The sequence below is a fragment of the Chelonia mydas genome, chromosome 8 (genome assembly GCF_015237465.2).
Source record: "Chelonia mydas isolate rCheMyd1 chromosome 8, rCheMyd1.pri.v2, whole genome shotgun sequence".
NCBI classification, from domain to species: domain Eukaryota; kingdom Metazoa; phylum Chordata; order Testudines; family Cheloniidae; genus Chelonia; species Chelonia mydas.
The window spans coordinates 93,512,660-93,534,721 of NC_057854.1; the positions used below are offsets into that span (position 1 = coordinate 93,512,660).

General features: G+C 45.8%; 1 protein-coding gene across 9 annotated transcripts in view; it reads right to left on the reverse strand.

Moving 5' to 3' along the window:
* The window catches only part of ACOT11 (acyl-CoA thioesterase 11), a 114,843-nt gene that overhangs the window by 38,810 nt on the left and 53,971 nt on the right, over positions 1–22,062 (reverse strand). Inside the window, exon 1 of one of the 9 annotated variants that reach the window (XM_043552762.1) lies at positions 2,516–2,593. The exons of the other annotated variants lie outside the window; for them this stretch is intronic. Within the exon in view, the coding sequence (XP_043408697.1) occupies positions 2,516–2,578 (63 nt within the window). The 5' untranslated portion in view covers positions 2,579–2,593. Of the gene's footprint in view, positions 1–2,515; positions 2,594–22,062 lie in introns of those variants that run through there. 9 annotated transcript variants of the gene reach the window in all.

The window sequence follows — 22,062 nt, forward strand, 5'->3', positions numbered from 1 at the left end:
GAGAGAGGGACTCTCCCACACCCCGTTGATAGAAGCAGCGTCTGCTTGCCCCTTAAGGCTCAGGGCTGGAAAGGCCCCATGCCATCAGCTTGCAAGGCTTGGGGCTAAGAAATAGCCCCCTACTATAAAGCATTTGGGGGAGCCACAGCAGGAACGCATGCAACAGTCCAGGTTAAAAAAATATTTTCTTTAAAAAGCAAGATTCCCTTTTCCCATTAGCCTCGGGGGAGGAGAGAACCACACACTTTGCTCAGCTAGAATGCAAAGATAGGGAGTGTCAAAGGAGGCCCAGGGTGGTAAGCCCCCAATTCCCCAGCGACACTGAAATTTCATGGAACTGAGCATCTAACTCGTTAAAATCCCTCCCAAAGCATGGCTGTTATCAGAAGAACGCCTGTGTAAAAGTGGCACCTTCTTACATGTCTATCACTTACCTGACTGGCAAACAAGCCGTTTCTCCTTTCTGGTTAGCACAGCAGAACCAGCCCAGATAGGGAGAGTGGGCAGCATTCGGTTCTGCCTTGGGCATCATTATTTATCATCTATACAGCACCAAGAATGGGGCTGAGCACCAAGTGGCCCCTAAGAGCTCGCAGCCAGGGTGGGCAGAATTGTCAGCCAAGTTCCAAATGAATCTTCACTCCTGGAGATGGGGCTAAGCCAGGCCACAAACTGGGTCTGGACCCATACTGCCCCAAAGTTTGGGGTGCAGTGGTGACTGGGGAGGTTTTGGTTCTGGCTCACCTCTTGCTACCAGGCAGGAATTGGAAATAGTGCTGGGCAGAAAATACTCTCTTCTTTTCTCCCTAGGAAAATCTCCACTATGAAAACCAAAATATTTTGATTCAAATGGCACCTTGTGGCTGCTGTAGTCCCATGGTAGGCCAGGGCCAGGGGCTCCTGACAAACTTCCTCCCCTCACCAAGAGCAGAGAAAGTAGTGCATTGTGGAAGGTATAGTCCAGCCAGAGAGTTTAATCCCACGAAAGAGAATGGGAGCATAAGGCAGCTGAGACTACAACTCCCATGAGGCCCCACAATGCCATTTTTAAAACAAAATATTTCAGTTTTCAGTATAGCACGAAATATAAATTCTCCACAGAAAGCCAACACTTTTCAAAAGAAAAAAAATCATTTATTCAAAGACCCAATTTTCTGTTAAAAATAGTTTAGATGGAAAATTTTCCACCACCCTGCTTTTAAATCAGAAAGAGCACAGCATGGTTTTCAGATCACAGCCTGTTTGCAGGGCTGGCCACTCTAGTACTCTCTGAACACTATCAGATCAAAATACAGACCCTACGTTGCCATGCCCGTCTACAGTCAGACTGATAGGAACAGCAACAACTCCTGCAGTAGTTTATTCCACTTACTATGTACCATATTTGAGCCTTGGGCTCTTTGAAACAGGATACATTCCACATCTTTAATAAATAAAAGAGAAAATAGCAACACACTAATCTACTTCTCAGAATTCAGTGTTTTACTAGCCAGATTATCCATAGATCTGGACCTGTCTACTTCTCCATTTGTCCGGCTGCTTTGGCTTTATGCAAATTGAACGTCTCTGACTCATGAAGCCAGATTTGTTCCTGAGTGCAACTCCAAGTAAAGGGACACTAACCTAAAAAAAAAAAAAAAAAGTTTAGAGAGTGGGGGGAGGGGCGGGGGGGAGGAAAGCATATTTATTTTAGTTTGCTTTGTGGATGCACAGTAGTTTGTACCTATCCAGTTTCATAGCTTCCCCTGTAAAGTCAGTTTCCCCTGTTTCAGAGTAGCAGCCGTGTTAGTCTGTATTCGCAAAAAGAAAAGGAGTACTTGTGGCACCTTAGAAACTAACCAATTTATTTGAGCATAAGCTTTCATGAGCTAGCTGTAGCTCACGAAAGCTTATGCTCAAATAAATTGGTTAGTCTCTAAGGTGCCACAAGTACTCCTTTTCTTTTTCCCCTGTTTGAGAATCTTTTACAAAGCAACAGGGGAGAGGAAAAAACCCACCAAAAAACAAACAAACAATCTAAAAAAATGGAAGCTGTGATTGTAAAACCACAAAAACACAGCCAGGGAAAAGTAATTTTTTAAACTGACTGGACAACCACGCTTTGTCCTTTTAGATCAGTGAAGTTACAGCAGGGATGAACTTGACCTCTGATGAGTAACTGACCAGACACCCGTCTAGATTTTGTTCCTCAACTTTCTTCCTCTTTCTGAGCGAGCAGCATCTCTTTATACAAAGTCCGTGCTGCAGCAGCTTCTCTTTCGTACGGTCTGCAGGCGACATCTAAATGGTTTTGTTTTCAAAATTAAGCCTTTGCTGTTGAAATGTCCCTGTCCTTTTGGGCTTGGCACAGCTGAATGCAGCGCATTCTCTCAAAGTAGCTTTATCCTCCTTCCTGCTTGTCTAATAGGAGAGCTCTGTTTCCATAGCTACTGTTATACGACGTTCCAGAAATGGTTCAATTCTCAGGTTAGAGATTACAATGTGTGTCAAGTACATTCGTATTAAAATATCACACCGTCACCCATGAACTGGATTCCAGGTCCTCCACTAGCCACAGCGCACTGCAGGATCGCTGCATTCCGTGGAATTCACAGGCTATAAGTGTTACATGCCAGGAAGAGCTCCGTTTTCATTAACTCTTGCGGAGTCTTTTTAAAATCAAACCTGCTAGTCCATTTTGTGACTTCCCAACCTCCCCATGCTGGCAACATGCAGGAAGACTATTTTTAGAAGTCAGCCTTAAAGTTACAAACCAGCCAATGGCGGTTCAAGATCTGCGATGGAGAGTAAGCAGTATGTGTCTCTGCGGAGACTCCTCCTTTTGACGGGCTCTTTGTTTTGCTAGACCTATAGGAAATAAACTGATGGTACCTATTGGTTTAAGAATGAATTTCCTCGTCCCACACTAACTCTCACACTGATATAGCACTGGCCTGGCCAGGTATATTATGGAGAAGTTATGCCTTTGGTATTGGCTACAGCCAGAAGAATGACACAAGGCTAGGACCAATGGCCTGCCCCTGCTTGACAACGCCTCTGTTCCTGACATCTATGCAATCCACAATCACATGGCATTATCTGCTGTGCCAGAAGAGAAGAATACCTCTGATTAAATTACAGCATGCTGCACAGGACAAGGTTTATGAGTAGCCACAGAGCCCCGGCAGTCTGCAGGATTATTCCAATGGTGAGCAGGGAAGCTGGATGCCATTGCAACAGAAAATACAAGATCATCTCAGTGGCCACACTATTTATTAAGCATTTTTATGACCTTTAGAGACCGGCAGAATGGAAGCTCAAACCAGACTCCGAGGTTCAAAACCCTCCCAAACTTCAGTTCACGTTCCCCCAGCCCTCGAGTCCCATTGGTCATTCTGTACTCCTGGCACGCAGCCAGTGCCAGAAGCAAAAAGTTCCACCAAAAAAAAAAAAAAATGCCACGAGACAGGTCGTTCTTGCTTTATTTCTGGTCCTTCTGAAGCAGGAAGCATTGGGAATCTCAACCAGCCGGGTCATGGGAGATTTCCAGACTCAAGAGCTTTTTGAAGAGGAGAATCTAGGTCAGGCTTTTCAGACTCAGTTGCCTAATGTTAGGTACAGGAATAAGTGGCCTGATTGTCAGCGATGCCGAGTACCTGCAGCGCCCCTTTGAAATCAGTGCAAGTCATGGGTGCTCAGAGCCTTTGGAAGAAGAACAAGAAAGAGTCAGGCCACTTATTCCAGTGCCTCACTTTATGCTCTTGAGCTTGAAAACTCTAACCCATGTATTTAAGTGCCTAAATATGGAGCCAGCTACTGAATGTTAGGCCCTCAACTTTGAAAATTCTGGCCACAAACTTTTGGGGGCTTCTGTGAACTGCTGCCTGCAAGGTAAACTCAGCAGTTACCTTGGCTCTACTTTGGTGAACAAAACGTTTATACAGATTGAAGTTTGCTACTTGATCATTTATAATCCTCTTGTTTTGGTTTGGATGGACTCAGCCTTAGACTTGTATGGAGAAAGCTATTCTTTAGGCAAGTCATACCCTGGAATGTATTTGCAACATACAGATTTTCAAAATGACTGCCCCATAGGGTGACCAGATGTCCCGATTTTCTAGGGACAGTCACGATTTTTGGGTCTTTTTCTTATATAGGCTCCTATTACCCCCCACCCCCTGTCCCGATTTTTCACACTTGCTGTCTGGTCACCCTACTGCCCCATCCTAAAACTATCTAGCGTCTGGGCTTCAACCGCTCCCCCTAAAAGCCTCAGATATTTACACTTACAAATAAGATCTCCCTCTCCTCCACATCTCCCAAAAGATAATTTTGCTTTTTGGGCCCTAATAGATCAACATAGCTCCATTTGAATCTAGTCTTCTGGTGGTTGGATTTTTGTACCTCACAGCTCCTGCAAACCTTGAGCTGGCCTTTCCTTGAACGCCAGCAGGTTTGTCCCTTACAGCGGAAAGCGAAGATGTACATAGAACACAGCCTCTTTCATTTAAAGAATGAAGTTGCTAACCTGGCAGCCTACAAGATGCAAGCCACACACACACACACACACACACACACACAAAAGAGAGCGAGCGAGACACACACACACACACACACACACACAGACCAATGGGATTCAGATTTAGAACGTGGCACCATGCGTGCAAGTGAATTGGGGAAAGACAGCAGCAGCTGATTTCAGGGGCAGGCAGTTTGTTTCTGCCTGGGAGGGACATAACAAGTCTCTCCCATCACTGCACTAACTAGGCTACTGCGCACAGCCATCACCATGCCCTGCTTGGGGGAATGCATGTGACTTTTCTGACTCCTGCCGCTGCGCGCTTTCTCCACCAGTGCAGCAGAAGGTACATGAGAAAAGAGCCCACTGAAGGTGTACCGGGGAAAGCAGGAAGAGAGCAGAAGAAGGGTAGTAGTGTGGGAACAGGAGAACAGCACATAAGTGAGGCATAGCTCTTCCCCCTACTTCCTGGCTCACTGAAGATATCCACGAATGTACCACTCAGGTGACATGGCTTGCAGTGAGACTTCTGGTTATTGAATTGCCACATTCTGCCTACGTGCGTGTGTGTGTATGGGTGTGTACACACACACACACACACACACACATATATATAGGCAGAATGTGGCAATATCTAAACATATGCGTCATACTTCCCTCATTTTACCCACCATACTATTCTTACCCCTAAAGTATTTCATAACTCAGGGCTACTACATTTTCAGAGGTTTATCTGGTCCAACCCTCAAATACTTTTTGCTAGTGGTCCCGGTGCTTGAGAGACAGACAGATTAGAGCAGTGGTTTTCAAACTTTTTGTATTGGGGACTCCTTTCACACAGCAAGCCTCTGAGTCTAACCCCCGCCCTTATAAATTAAAAAAGGGGGGGGGTAATTTAATGGGGGCTCAGAGCTGTCAGCTGCATGGAGCTGAAGCTCATGACCCCCATGTAACAACCTTGTAACCCCCGAGAGGTCACGACCCCCCATTTGAGAACCCCTGGATTAGAGGGATACATACGCTCTCAACTGGAAAATCCTCAAAAATAAACCCTCTCTCTAAAATAATGGTGCCCTCCTCCCCAAATAGGGAGACTGCTGGGGCTGAGTCAGTCTCTCACACACACACAAATTAAATCCCAGGTCTGATTAAGTCTTGTTGTGCAGCTAGTAGCTCAAGGAGTCAAAAGAGAAGCAATGACCCATGAAACTTTCATGCTCGTCACGAATCTTGTATCAGTGTCACCAGGAGCTTGCTGCAAGAGCCAGGCTGCTCTGTGGTCTAGGGCAGTACTTCTCAAGCGATCTGATGTGGGGGACCGGCAATTCCCCCTCCCCCCCCCCGTGTGTGCGCAGACCGGCAACCGATGGCTCGCGGACCGGCACCGGTCCGCAGACCACCACTTTGAGTAGCACTGGTCTAGGGAGAACAATTCCTCCAAAAGAACATGCCATGCCCCTGAAAGACTCCAAGTGCAGGATTCACCAGAACTCCCTGGGACTAGGAATGAGGCTTTTGCTCACTCGAAGGAGCTTAACTCATTAGAGAGTACTCCTATCTGCATATATGTAAATTAGTTACTAGATAACACGCTGGGAAATAGTGCTCAAGAACACGGCATTATTCCTTGGATTTGTAGGACCAAGGCAACTTATTGTGCACTGCAAATATCTTACTTGGGCTGCTCTTCACACCAGTTGATAACAGTTACCCAGCACAAGCCATCATGCTCCAAAATTATGTATCACTTATGTATCCGAGTTGGCTTCTTAAATACCTTCATGCTGTTTCACATCTGATACTCCTTGAGGAAACATAGGAGCCCTTATAACAGGGTTATTCAAAGTGATACAAGGTACAAAAGTGAGATCTTGGAAGAGTGTTGCCATTTTCATAATGTAATAAAAATACTGTAATGGTAAATAATAAATTATAAACAGTGTGTAATAAGCATGTCATAAAAACAAATTTTATATTTCCAAGATCACTGCTTTTATAATTTATACTCAGGTAAAGGAGAAAATCCCTGGAAGTATTCATTTTTAGGAGGTGGTTTGCGAGACTTGACCTTTTAGTGAAAGGGGTTCACAGGTTGTTAAAGTTTGGGAACCACTGCCCTAAAGAGATGGGAGAGGTTTGAAGGAAAGTATATAGCGAAGTTCAGATAAATACCAGATAAACCAAGACGTCGCTGGAGAGTTGTCTGAAGCCCTGTCCTACAATACAATGTTTCTTGTGATCCAAAACGGCTTTCATGAGATGATCTTGGAAGGGATTTCAAGAAGCAGGTTGGTGCTGGAGGGATGCGTGGAGGGGGCTTGGCATGGCCGATACTCTGCCTTTGAACAGCCATTTTTTATTAACCCAACACCCCACCTTCACAGGCTTAAAGTGACCAGAAATCAGACCTTGAAAAACATTGTAGGACACAAAAAAACATTTGGAATGGTGCGTGGGGCTTTAGGTTCACACTTTAGAGTCACAAAGTGACTCTATAGATTACTATTAAGCAATGGAGACACTGTCTCCCCCCCGCACAGGTGGGGAATATGCTGCCTCCATACACATAATACTCAGTCCTGTACGGCCCCAGAGAATGAGAATCAAAAGGCTTGTGGTAAGATAGCACTCCACCACTAGAGTCAGCTGATCACCATATGACAGGGGTATTAACCCTTATTAGAGCAACAGGAGGCAACTGGGAAGAGAGCAATCTTCATTATATGAGGACTAGATCCAGAGATTATATGAAAAAAAAAAAATCCAGTGAGTAGCTTCCTTTAAGGCAAAGTGCTCTCTCTTAATGAGCCAAGGAACAAGGCAAAACTACGGGGTACACATACAGTATTCACATTCAGCTGCACTTCCCTGGAGAGGTTTAGATTCTTCAGGCACAAGTGATGAGTCCATGGAGGTCTACAGCAACGTTACTACAGCCCCACAGGGATGCGCACCTGAGGCAGCCTGTAGTTGGCGAGCCTTGGGTTGGGGGAATACAGAGTGGTCAGCTCATTTCCACATTCTTTCTTGTAGCTCCCAAATGACTGTCAGAAGCTGGCATTTAGAGCAGCGTTTCTCCATCTCAGAGACTGATCTCTGCCAGGGAAGGCATGAGCAACATCAGGGTGGTGGAGGGACTGGTAGGAGAGCTGTTTGTGATCTACGGACCAGTATAAAAAGTTGAGAGAGAGTCCCAAGTGAAAATAACCCAGCAAGAAAGAAGCAGCAGCAGCCCCTGCTCATATATTTGAAAGAGACTAACAAACTATACTGCCGTTTTCTTTGGAGGAGAGGGTAGAAGAGATTCCTTGCAATCAGCATTATAAGGTAACCTGTGAAAGATACATGAGCACTGAGCCAAGCCAAGCCATCTGTGGCAAGTGTTTCCACTAACCGGGTGTCCAGCATGTTTGGTTATAAAGGAATAATGAATCTAAAAACCACATCACATATGAGAAAACTTGACCAAGCTCAGATCTTTATGTTCCAAGTAATAGCAGGACTTTCAGTGCAGAAGTCCCAGAACGATTGCATCCCAGGATATCCACAGCAAACTTTGGACCACATCCAACCTCCTCTTCCTGACTCCACATCCCAAAACACTTTCGGCATTAAGACTTGAGCTGCTGTTGTAACACACAAATAACTTGAGACCCCATTCAGGATTGGCATCCCATTGTGCTAGGTGCTCAGACTTGAAGGTAAACAGTCAGGTGGAAAGTTCCCCCCTCCAGATTTTTTTGGGGGAGGGTAGGGGGGAAGGAGAGGAGGATTTAGTGCTTCTTTCTGGTCTTGATTTAGTTCTCTTTCAAGCAGCTTCTTCATTGAAGGGGTCTGAACTGCTTGCCCCACAATAGCTCCTTTGCTTTGGAGGAAAGGGCCAAGATTTTCAGAAGTGGACTAGTGATTTTGGGTGCCCAACTTGAGACAGAAGCCTGACTTTCAGAGCATGGGAGGCTCAGCACCTTCTGGGGAAGAAAAGCCAAAAAAACCCACACAAAAAACACACCTAGGGCTAACGAGTGATTAAAAAAATTAATTGCAATTAATCGCACTGTTTGTTAAATAGAATACTATTTATTTAAATATTTTTGTATGTTTTCTACATTTTCCAATACAACACAGAATACAAAAAGTGTACAGTGCTCACTTTATTTTTATTTTTGATTATAAATATTTGCACCATAAAAAAGTTGTATTTTTCAATTAATTCAATACAAATACTGTAGTCCAATCTCTTTATCGTGGAAGTGCAACTTACAAATGTAGAATTATGTGCAAGAAAACCTGCATTCAAAAAAGAGAACAAACAATGTAAAATTTTAGAGCCTGCACGTCCACTCAGTCCTACTTCTTGTTCAGCCAATAGCTCAGACAACCAAGTTTGTTTACATTTGCAGGAGATAATGCTGCCTGCTTCTTGTTTACAGTGTCACCTGAAAGTGAGAACAGGCGTTCACATGGCACTGTTGTAGCCAGTGTCACAAGATATTGACATGCCAGATGCGCTAAAGATTCATATGTCCCTTCATGCTTCCACCGCCATTCCAGGGGTCATGCATCCATGCTGATGATGGGTTCTGCTCGATAACGATCCAAAGCAGTGCAGACCGATGCATGTTCGTTTTCATCATTGGAGTCAGATGCCACCAGCAGAAGGTTGATTTTCTTTTTTGGTGGTTCAAGTTCTGTAGTTTCCACATCAGAGTGTTGGTCTTTTAAGACTTCTGAAAGCATGCTCTATGCCTCGTCCATCTCAGATTTTGGAAGGCACTTCAGATTCTTAAACTTTGGGTCGAGTGATGTAGCTATCTTTAGAAATCTCACATTGGTACCTTCTTTGCATTTTGTCAAATCTGCAGCGAAAGTGTTCTTAAAATGCACAATATGTGCTGGGTCATCATCCGAGACTTCTATAACATGAAATATGTCCTCTGGAATGGTGGCCAAAGCATGAAGGGGCATACGATGTTTAGCATATCTGGCATGCAAATACCTTGAAATGCTGGCTACAAAAGTGCCATTCAAATGCCTGTTCTCACTTTCTGGTAACAAGATAAACAAGAAGCGGGCAGCATTATCTCCTGAAAATCTAAACAACCTTGTTTGTCTGAGCGATTGGCTGAACAAGAAGTAGGACTGAGCGGACTTGTAGGCTCTGAAGTTTAACATTGCTTTGTTTTTGAGTGCAGTTATGTAACAACAAAAATCTACATTTGTAAGTTGCACTTTCACAACAAAGAGACTGCACTACAGTACTTGTATAAGGTGAATTGAAAAATACTATTTCTTTTGTTTATCATTTTCAGTGCAAATATTTGTAATCAAAAATAATATACACTTGGATTTCAATTACAACACAGAATAAAATATGTGAAAATGTAGGAAAACATCTAAAATATTTAATAAATTTCAGTTGGTATTCTATTGTTTAACAGTGCAATTAAAACTGTGATTAATTTTTTTGAGTTAATCATGCGAGTTAACTGCAATTAAATCAACAGCCCTAAAAAAAAACAATACACCCTTTTAAAGGGGCACTCTAAAATCACTAGTGTCTTCTGAAAGCCCTGGTTGGCATACTATGCAAGCACTCGGGTAAATCCTGAAAAGCAAGGAGAGACCAAAATGAACAAGGCAATTTGGAGAGGGGTAAAGGCACTTCCAAGTTACCTACTCAATGTTTTAAAAAGCTGGAGGCTCAAGGAAGACCTGCAGAAAATGCACCTTTCCCTGCCTGGTTAGAATTAATTCTAACCAAGGTTTTGATCAGTTTTCAGAAGATAGGCTTTTGTTTACTTGCCCTTCAGGAAGGGAAAGATAATGACACTAATAAACGACTATTCAATCTGAACAATAAGAGCAAGAGAAGTGACAAGCAGTTAACTAGACAGGCGCTATAATTAAGACCATGCCAGTGGTGGGGGCTGACTCCCCCCCAGCCCCAGGAAGGTAGGAATCAGGAGCTACAGCAAAATGTCTAAGTTTAAAAATAAAGTATACTTTTTAACATAACGAAGACAGAAACTTGTCATCCCTCAGTTGTCACATTAAATTGGCCTCGTTCACATTTATTTAGCCACACAGAAAGGAATTAAGGGATAGGTGCTTATTGCTCCAGTTTCCTACAAGGAATTTGTTAAAAGGTTTAATCTTTTAAAGAGAGACAACACACGGTCTCCGCCTTTATCGGTTCCATGCTCCCAAAATGAGCAGATCCAGCTGGCGGACGGGATCCTGCCCTACCCAGGGGTAGAATGATGGACGGGGTGATCAGAAGAGGTAGAAGCTTCCAACAAAGCACACACTCAGACGTAGACAGTTCAGTAGCAGTCATTTTTAAAAAGGACTGCAATAGCACCGGAGACATTTAAAGCCACTGGAGAAAACACACTGCAGGAGGGATGGGTCCCCCGCCCACCATCTCCAAGTTCTAGCCTGGGCTGGTTCAGGCCAGCAATCCCGAGCATGTGCGAGATTCATTTAATATTCACCGTACACACTGAGGAGTCACTGCACAGCTGCGTGCCTGCAGGGATTGTTGTTCTTTTCTAACATGCCTTGGGTAGCGTGCGGCGTGCTGGACTCTGGGTCGGCCGAGGCAGCATGCTTAGTCCTGGAAAAGGGCAGGAGATAGAAGCACCAATGCTAGCTGTGCTAAGGGCACTGGTATCGAGGCCAGCTCCTCTGGTCCTCGGAGCACCAACTCCCAGGGCTCAGACGTGAGTCCAGGCACCCAAAAAATGGTCCAGCAACGAATGCAGTGAGCGGTGCTGCCCCAGTGGATAGGTGGGGGGTGGCCTTTCCCTCTGCTTCCCCCCAAGGAACAGTGGGTTTGGTACCCAGGCCCCACAGATCTCAGGTATCTACCAGCACAGCTTCACACTCCCTTGCAGGCAGAGGAGCCAGGGCTTCCATTTTACAGGGTCTCCCATAGTGAAGGAGGTCTATAGTGATGAGTTCACACAATCTAAGGCGCTGTTAATTCCTAAGCAGACCCCCCACAGGGCTGAGGAAAGTGGGTTACATTTCATAAGCACTTTAGTCACATCAGAGCCCAAGTCCCAATGGGACTTTGTGAGGAGCAGTGACAGGGCCCTAAGTTAACAGGACAGGTGGCTTCCTCACTCCGTTTCAGGCACTTGGCTGCACCAGCTGGGAGACAGGTCAGCCAAGAAACACCTGAGCAGAAACCACCCAGGGCTACCAGCATGGAGAGGCCGGAAGGTGACGAGAGTGCACTCAACTTCACCCTTTGCTGTCTTACAAATTGCTCTACTGGGTCAGACCAACAGCCTATCTAGCTTAGTATCCTGTCTTCCGACAGTGACCAATGCCAGATGCTTCAGAGGGAATTAACAGAACAGGACAATTATCAAGTGATCCATCGCCCGTCATCAAGTCCCAGCTTCTGGCACTCAGAGGTTTAGGGACATCGCAGAACATGGGGTTGGATCCTGACCATCAGGGCTAATAGCCATTGATGGGCCTATCCTCCCTGAACATATCAAATTCCTTTTTTAAACTCTTTTATAATTTTGGCCTTTGCAATGAGTTCCACAGGTTGATGGTGTGTTGTTGAAGTCTTGAAGTCTTTCCTTTTGTTTGCTTTAAACCTGCTGCCTACTAATTCCACTGGGTGACCCCTAGTTCTTGTGTTATGTGAAGAGGTAAATAACACTTCCTTATTCACTTTCTCTACACCAGTCATGATTCTGTAGATCTCTGTCATCCTGCTCCCCCTGAAGCATCTCCTTTCTAAGATGAACAGTCCAAGTCTTTTTAATCTCTCCCCCCCCCATCTGGAAGCGGTTCCATTTCCCTAATCATTTTTGTTGCCCTTCTCTGTACTTTTCCCAATTCTAACATTTTTTGAAATGGGGCAACCAGAACTGCCTGCAGTATTCAGCCCTATAATAAAGTTGGCACCAGCTTTCACAGAGCCCCTGCCAAGTCCCAACCACAGATAAACTCCCCTAGTGGCAGTCAGCTACAGAGGGTTGGAAGTGAGGCAAAACCAAGGGGTGCTAAACCCATAGGTAGGACAGTGCTGCCCCTGCCAAGAACAGCTGCCACAGGCTATTGCTCCACTTCCTCCTCTCCAAGCTCCGGGGCTGTCAGACTTTGGCACCAGCTGCGAAGCCACTAAATGGAAACAGCAGTTTCAGCTCATGAAACATCAGTAATTCCCAGGCCTGGTGTTTGTGTGACTGACTGAGCAGCCCCCTTTGTGTACAGCACTAAGCCAGGCTGCTCTGGGCGCAGCACAGAGACAAATCCAAGTTGCACCCATTGAGCTCTTCAAGGGTTTCGTACCGAACATGCCTCATTAAAGCTGCAGGCCTTCCAGCAGCTCTGCACATTGCTGTTTAAGAACCTCTCCTAATAGGGGCTTGTAATTCAGTGTTGGGAGCTTGCTTGAAGCTCGCACACACAAGAGACCAGTGTTTGGAGTTAAATCTCTTCAGAAAGGATGTTCTGTTTTCCACTATTCTAGACAGAGACACTGGATTGACTCCAGAGGGGATGTATAATGCGGTGCAAGTTACACATTACTGAGTCTAAAAGAACCTGTGGCTTTCATCCTGAGGAACCAGAAAAGAGGGGGTGTAGCAGGAAAACATTTTCTCATGCTCTGCTGCTGTTTAGGTAGCTTCCCCTCACCCAACACTTTAATGTAAGTTGGTATAACTTGCATACTGATGAAGGCATAAATAGGTTTAAGGGAGTATAACTGATCAAGAGTGATGCACGGGGTCACACCGCCACTCAAATTTGACCCAGCCACCCTTCCGTCATAGCGAGCAGCAGTGCCAGGATGAGCAGCTGGTTCCAGTGGATCCACAGCATGGCCAGCCTCCCTGCAGGGAGTGGTCTGAATGGCTGTTATTCACATTAGAAGATAAGGGCCCAGTGCTGGGACAATCCAGCCCTGCCGCCAGGTGCTATCGTGTAATACGAACAATTAACGTCACAGGGTGATGGAGGAGATGAAGGACCCACAATTCAAGTCCTCACAGAGTGTCAATCAGATTACTTCCCCAGCAGTTGCAAATATTCTTAGTTATATCAACACTCCAGCAGGCACTGAGCAGATGGAGGTATTTGGGAAGTACTTATTGTCCGGTTATTCCAGCATTAAGTGGGGTAAGGGAAAATGAGGGGGCAGGAGGTTCCACATTAAAGGAGGGGGAAAAGAAAAAAAAAGTCAGTCATGGCTTAGGAGTTTGCTGGTCAGTGGAAACCACAAACAGGAGAACTGAACTATGCTATTATCATCTCAACAGCTGGGATGCACTCAGCTTTGACAGAATATTCCAGGGTGTCAAGAACTGCAAAGAAAGTGCCTAGGTTATGTACATTAATTTACACTCTGGAGACCCGGAAATATTAACAAGATGGAAGGGTATTTTTAGAATATTCGGCTATTGAAACTAAGCAAGGAAGTGTCTGTCCTCATTAAAATCTTCACTCTCGCTCAACTGTCAAATTTTTAAAGCTGTTGACTGATGCAGCCTTTAGCGGTCACCATGGCAACAAGATACATTACCTAGGCGATGATGCTCTTATGCTGTCACCCCTTGAGTGACCCAGTTCTACAAAAAAAAAAAAAAAAAAAAAAAAAAACCACCTTCAAGTGGAATTTTTTTCTTGGCTTCTGCCATGTTCAGTTTCTGTGCTGCTGAAGGCGTAATGAGCCTACATGCCTCCAACATGCCAGCAAGATCAAAACCAGGACAGCTGGTGGGAGAGAGAGAAGATTCCAGAATATCTCCACAAATAAGGATTACACTGGATTAAGTGCAATTTGGAGGTGGTGATGATTTATCTGTGGGTAAGTCGAGAGCTGGCTACTCGGGAAGCTATTATTCCAATCAGCCGTTTTAGCGCACACACTCAATCTCCTGAAACTTCACAACATAGATTCGCTGGTTAGTTTCTTGCTGGAAAAATGTGTTGTCCAGTCAGGAAGCAGAAACAATACCACCTGACCAATCGCAACCCCAGCCGAGAGGAGACGGCTGTTTGTTTTGGAAACCTACTGGCTGAGCAGACTGTGGAGTGGGCGCTCCGGTTGGCAGAGAAGGACAGGGACGACCGCTCCATCGCCCTGCTCCTCCTTTAACCCGTGGGGGCGCAGGAGAAGACATCATTTCACCCTTGTTACGTACAGAGCTTTGAGAACAGTGCGGACGGCATGTGAGTGGTGACTGTACCTTTACGGTCTGGAACATGCTTGGTTGGATCCGCACAAGGAGAATGTGGGTCTTTGTCCCCCTCTTGTGGCTGGCCCACCAAAAAGGATCACGAGCTGCGACTGCTTGTTGCTCTGAGGCAGAGTCACGGTTAGGTGAAGTGCTAGGAGCTTGTGCTTTTAGCACGGTGAAGACTGGACTCAAGATCACCCCAAAGAGGGTCAGTTACAGGTATTTCACACTGAGTTACTTGGAGACCGAGCTGGAAACAGAGCGGGTCAGACGTGACTTGTGAACAAAGAGCATCCCGGTGCTGACCATTCACTTCTGTTGCTCGTCTCCAAGTAGTCATGGCACCTGGACTGCAAAAGGCACGATTCGGCTGACTGGAATCTGGAAAAACAACATCCCTCCCCCTCTCTTACTCCCTTCATGGCTTTCTCCCAGAGCCAGCGTCTTCACCTCTCCCCCTTCCCCCCCCCCCCCCGGTCACAAGCCCCCCTCCATCTTTTAATCTCACTGCTCTAAATCCTACCATACCTTACTCTAGCTCCTCTCATTTTGCTCTTCTCTCATCCAGCGGAGATTTGGTGACCCTTACAGGAGATGAGTTTGGTAGGTCTCTGATCCGTCTCTCATCACAAACCAACCACCGCACTTTGCACTAACTGAGAAAAATTGCATGGGCCACAGAGATTGAACTGCTATCCTACCCAGAGGGGAAGTCTGTCCCTCCTTCAGTTCAAATGCTGTTCCCCGCCCCTCCCCCTCCCTCCACCATGTCCTGCCTTTCATGGCTCCCTCTGCCAGCACTGTGAGCAGACTGAAGATCTGCTGGGCCAGCAGCAGAAAAGCTGCACGGGACTCTGGGACGCTGAGCAGCCTGCAGAAGATGCACAGTCATCCTGAATGCCTCTCAGCAGATGTCACTTGCGAGGCAGGATAGGAGGACGGGCAAAACTTAGGGTTGCCAACTTTGGTTGGATGAATGCCTGGAGATTTCATCACATGACATAATCTTTAGTTAAAGATCAATCTTTCATTCCTGGAGACTCCAGAACAACCCTGGAGGGTTGGCAAACCTTGGCAAAAGCAGCTGACTGCAGGAGGCCCCCTTCCTTTGATAGAATACATCCAGAGACAGGCTGGCCTCATTTCCCAGCTTCCTTTCTGAAAGATACTCCTTCTCTTTACCTTAGCCCGACCCCCATGCCGCCAACTTTCATGCCAACTCTCCCCATCCCCTTCAGGCTCTTCACCGGAGCTCTCTCCTATCCCTCAGGAGAACTCCCTTCCAGCTGCTGGTCTGGCCTTGCTGGGGCAAGCCAGAAGGAAAAATGCCACCTACAAAGTCAAACACTTTCCTACCGCACCCTGGGATTTTCTCTGAAGTCTCCCATCCAAGTTCCGAGCAGGTCCAGTCCTGCTTAGTTTGAGGAGTTCAAGCAGATTGCAACATGATTGCGGTCACTCATATCCATTCCAGAGTGAGGCCACACCCACATACCAGCTCCTAAGACGGAGCTATCCTCAGCCTGCTAACTGCTCACTATAAAAGTGGCCGAGCTTCTATGCACTGCCTGTTTCCAGGCTGGTCTCTTATTGCCACGGGATTGTCCCTTTCTATGCAGCCTCGTTCAAGGCAACGGTGCTCAGGAGAGACCGGTGCAGAGGCAGAGTGGAGACTGAGAAACAGGGCGTGGCGAGCGTGGGGGCGCTAGGTGGGGATTGTTGATCTGTACCCCGAGGTGAGGTTTATTCAGAGCATTTCGGAGATGGAATGGTGGAATGTCAGAGCAGAGCAGACAGACCCAGCAGACTCCCTCCCAGGCAGGAGAGTAGTGACTGCAAGCCAGTAAAGCTGAATGGGTCTAAACCGGCAAACAGCAAAGCATCATGGGGGCACTCTCTTAAGGCTTGTCAGCATGGAGAAGTTCACCAGCAGTACTAGGTGATGGGATTTTAATGTTATATGTAGTTATCCTGGTGTAACGCCCCATGTGGACACATCTGAAATAAGGGGCCTTTGGGGTTTATTATTATTTATCTGTGTTATCATTGTTCCGAGGAGCCCCAGTCATGGACCAGGACCCCATTGTGCTAGGTACTGTACAAACAGAAGAGACGTGCCCCAAAGAGTGTAAGACAAGAGACAGACAGACAGACAGGGGAGTACAGGGAGTCAACGTAATAGGCAAGGTCTCAGCACACCAGCAACCTAACTCTTGTCAATTTTTTTGTAGGCATGGCAAAGGATGAAAAGACTTCACACCTAGGCCCCGTAACAAAAGCCAATGAATACGAGGGTAATTGGCCTCAAGCACACACCGAGGAGGCAGGGCTTTGAGAAAAGGGAATTTCCTTACTGAGGGGTGGAGGGGGTAGGAAGACAGGAAGGAAGAAAGACCTCACTAGCAAATGAACAAAAAAAGTGCTCTTATAATTGAGTTAACACCATTTTTTCTGCAGTGAAGACAAGGCTGGATTCCAAGAGCACATTGGCCTCCTAAAAGAACTTAAGTTTGGTCTTTTCTTTTCCTGCAACTGCAGAAGGAAGCCCATCTAACTAAGGCCTGGGCTACATTTCAAAGTTAGAACAACTAGCTACGTTGCTCAGGGCAGTGAAAAATTGTGCCATCATTAGGGTGACCTAAGCCAAGCCCCACTGTGCTGCAGGTTGACAGAAGAATTCTTCCATCAGTCAAGCTACTGCCTCTCAAAACTACATCAATGGGGGGGGGGGCCGCACGCGGGACACACACACACACACACACACACACACCCCTTCTGTCAATGTAGGAAGTATCTACACTATGGGGCTACATCGGCACAGCTGCAGTTGTGTAGCTGTATGGTAGACGTATCCATAGTGTCAGGTTTCAGAGTAACAGCCGTGTTAGTCTGTATTCGCAAAAAGAAAAGGAGTACTTGTGGCACCTTAGAGACTAACCAATTTATCATGCTCAAATAAATTGGTTAGTCTCTAAGGTGCCACAAGTACTCCTTTTCTTATATTCATAGTGTGTAGTGAAGTGTAAGGTTAGTCTCCACTAGCTACGCATGGCTCTTTGTTGTTTTCACAGCAGTTTCTCTAACACTTTGTTCTGTTTACGAATAAACCCGCTTGTTTTTGAAAAGTGGTTGGTTGCTATCTCATGGCCATAGGCGCCTGAAGAGAAGAGAGACAGATATCCATTCAGACCTGTGCAGTATTAAGTGGCTAGCACAGGCAGGGTGCTGTATCCATATCCTGGTCTAAAAGTGGGAGAAGTGCAAAATCTCAGTCCCAAGACAGGTAAAGGCATGAGGGCTGACAGCTGAGGGGATGCATGAAGAGAGGCCAGAGATGCAATCAGCTCCATAATCCTGACACAGGTTTTGCACCAATATAGCCAAGCACCTTCCACCCCTAGCTAGGTCACTTTGCTTATTCGTGTAGGTGACCAATGGCACATCACCACATGGTATCCTTTCTGCTCCATGTTTAGATGACAAATGTGAATAGGGGAGCCAGTAAATGGAAGGCAGTGTGACCTAGTGAATAGGGCACTGGACTGGAATTCAGAAGACCTTGGTTCTATTCCCAGCTCTGCCATTGGGTGACCTTGGGCAAAAATCACTTCACATCATGCCTCAGTTAGCCCATCTGTAAGATGGGGATAATGACACTGACTTCCTTTGTAAAGCACTTTGAGATCTATAGAAGGAGAGCTAGGTATTAGTAATTAAACAAACCATGGATGCTCTCATCCACACACAAATGCCTTGATCACAAAGGAGACATTCATGCATGGCAAATAAAAATGGAGTGGGAGGGAGGAAGTATTTACATGGCTGAACTGCCATTCAGAATGTAAGTGAACTCTGTTCTTACCAACTCCAAACAGCTGGAAATTAGAAGTGGAAGAGACGTTCATGATCATCTCGTCTGTCAACCATGCACGGGCGGGAAGAGGTCAGATTAATAAAAATCTCGTGCTCTGTGCAGCAGAGTTTTAGACAACACAAGAAACACACTACCTCCTTTGGGAGACCATCCCACCGTCTTACAGAATACACGTCTTTGCCCTGATATTTAACCTGCATTTTCCTTTGTTCAGCTTCATCCCGTTACTCCTCATTCTACCCCCTTGAAGAATTCTTTCCAGTTCCTGGGGATATTTAAAAATGGGAAAAAATGAGCAGCGACCATGTAGATCTCATGGGGGATTATTGGTGTGTAATTAAGCAATATCCATAGTAACAAGCAAATCTGCATGTGTTAAAAAATTAACTTGACCTAGTTTGAGAAATTCTAGCATCTCAACAGTGCATCGTGATTCCCAGAAATTCACCAGTGCCAACAAAGGGCTCTGTTCTGAGGAGAAGGAGCTTTAAATAAATTATCTGCGGCAAAGGAGGAGGGTCAGGGAGAATTGGGGAAGGATGGTGGTTCAGTGAGTCAAGTCACCTAATGATTGCTGACATTTTACACATCACATCACAAGGCTCCTCAGTAGAGAGAGAAACAGAACAGCCAGTTTCCTGCCAGAACAAAAGGTACACTCAGCGCTGGTCACCAAGCCTTGCTCTGGAGCAGATGAAGTTTAAAGATGTTGTGAAAGTTTAAAGATGGTCACCATGAGAAAACAGGAAAAACGCAAACGATCCAGCAGACGTAGCAACTGAGGTCAGGAGATATATTGATACACTCAGTGGTTCTGAGATGTTTTTCCCTTCACCTCCCTTTCTAGAGAGGCCATCGTTGTAATGTGTGGCCTCTATTTATGGGTTTTACACAGCTGCAGTTTACCATAGTATCTGAGTGCCTTCCATGTAGAAAAACTCATGAGCAGCAGCGAAGTCTGTAATGGACTTTATTGTCTGAGACCCTGGTATTTGTATTTTATTGGTACCTGGTATTTTATCATCGTTGAACACGTATATTGCAGTAGCCTCCGATGGCAACATGCAGGCTGGCCCCTGCATCATGCCATGCAACATACAAACACATCACAAGTGCCCCATAGTTTTAGCCCTTTTTATCTTAACTGAATCTTTGAATGCTGCTTTTTTATGTTGTTTTGTTGAACTAGTGGAGCTGCCTGTCCAAGGAACAGGCTTTAGAAGTTAGTCCTCCTAACTGACTTGCTCCTGGTAAAAAGTTAATGAAATAAAGCACTAGCAAATAAAAGTTTTTCAAATGCACAGTTACCTGCAATGAAGCCACTCTCACGCTACCGAGCGGGGCAAATTCAAGACCTTACAGGTCATTTCAGGACTATAATTTGTGCTGATCTTCGAAGGTCAGTCTTGGGCATCAGGCAAGGCTGCTGATCTTCAAAGAACCCGAGCAATCCATTTAGACTGGGTTGGATCAGTTTTCACATCCAAGGATGACTCAGCAAGCGAGAGGGATAGAATTTGTTTGTTAAATTAAAAGCTAATACCATGGCTCCCCCTGACTTTTGTAGGCCTGGCAAGAGACCCCATGAGGGCACTAGCTGAAGAGGGTAAGAACAGGATTAGCGGACTGATCCCAGACTAGGTGAGGGAAGCAAAGCCTAGCACACTCCCTCCTGAAGGCTGAGAACAGGAGTGTCTGTCTGAAAGTAGCGAGTGTGGTAGTTAGCGGCTGGGCCACCCCACATAAGGGCAAAAGCAAGGACACCCTGCAAAGATTCATCGCCCTTTGGAGAATCCCCCACCCATTGCAAGGATAACCCCTGCAGACGGGTGCCACTGAAAGACACCATTGTAGGGCACTATCAGAAGGTAGCCCTCTCTCTTCCCTCTCCATGCGGAGTATATTAGCTCAAATAAACATCTGATTCTTTTCGGCACCTGTTGTGGCTCAACCTACACGCCCTTGGGAACTGGTCCCCTTAGGGCCCATTAGACAGCAGGGCTTGTTTACGGTTTTCAAAAAAGGTCTTGCCAGCTTGGAAGAAAGAAATCAGTGTGCAAATCCAATGCCTTCCAAGACCTTCCCGTACACTGCTGCCTGCCTGAATGCATTGCTTTCGCTACACTCCCACGCTCGTTTCACACTCGGCCCGTAAAATGACGTAGAGCATTGTTCAGAGGCAGCAGCCTGCTAAGGCACCACACGCTGACCCCACGCAATTCGCAACGTAGGAGCCACTAAGAGACAAGCTGAGTCATATAGCAAGGACACACACCAGAAAAACAAATGGACTAGAATGAAGTCCAATTTGGCTCTGGACGAGCTGGATTTTGAGTGTTCTCTGGCAGCACATACGATGCTGAACTATGATTTGGTTCAGCATTTGAGCCATGCTGTGCTCTAGGCAATTAGGAGAAAGGTAGGGCCAAAACCAACCCTGGCGTAAGTGGATCAGCTTCAGTTTGTTAGCTGAATGGCTCATTTGAAATGGACAGCCCAAGCCACATGAGAAGCCTTTACCACTGACAATCATGGGTTTCTGGTCTGTGTCAGATCCCCTTTCTCCCCACCCTCATCTGTGTCAGATTCCTTTCCTCCTCTCCCCATCTTCGGGGACCCACTTAAATAACCCACCAAACAGCAATAAAGAATAGGGTCAATAGCACAACAGGTAACTAACTACCTTGCTTATTGCAAGCCTGTTGTGTACATGTGCAAGAGGTAACTCTTCCTCCGAGCATTGCAGTTCCAAGAGTAATTTTGTTGGTTTCCAACTGACTATTGTTACTGCCCCTGTGCTCGTTAATTTCTTAAGATCACCTCACAAAAGGATGCCCACAAAAGCTGAAATGAAAGTCAGCTTGTCAAGTCACTTGAAAACAAGTTGTGAAGCATAAGGATAATAAAAAAGGAGCACTTGCATGCTGGGATTTGTGCAGAGATGGAAGGTTTCATTATACAGCCGTCCTACTGAGGATTCCAAAGTCCCTACTGATTACTTTGTGCAAAAAGAGCCTTAACACAGCATGCCCTGAATGCAAAGGTCAGAATACTATTATCACATGTGTTGTAGCAGCTTTCATCTAGAAAGATTCCAAAGCATGGTGGGAAGCGGTTGGTAAACCTCACTGGCAGACAGGCATTGCTGGGGTAGAGCAAAGTATGTGTTTAAACCTCACACAGGAACACCACACAACTGCTCGACAGCAGCAAGTTAATGCTTGACATTTGTGTAGCTTACAGTTACAATTTGCACACAAAACCAGAGTCTGTGATGCCTCTGCCATCTCCTTGGCCCTCCTTAAAAAAACCTGTGTCTTCCAAAAGGCCTGTAAATTCGGTCCTTTCCCCAAAGGGATATTTTTAAAAAGCACCTGAAAGGGTTAAAGAACACAGGATGCCTGCTAGACAACTCCTCTCAGTCACTACCGGTTGCATCCCATTCCCCATCCCCCATCTATATGGTGCATGGTTTTAATTAA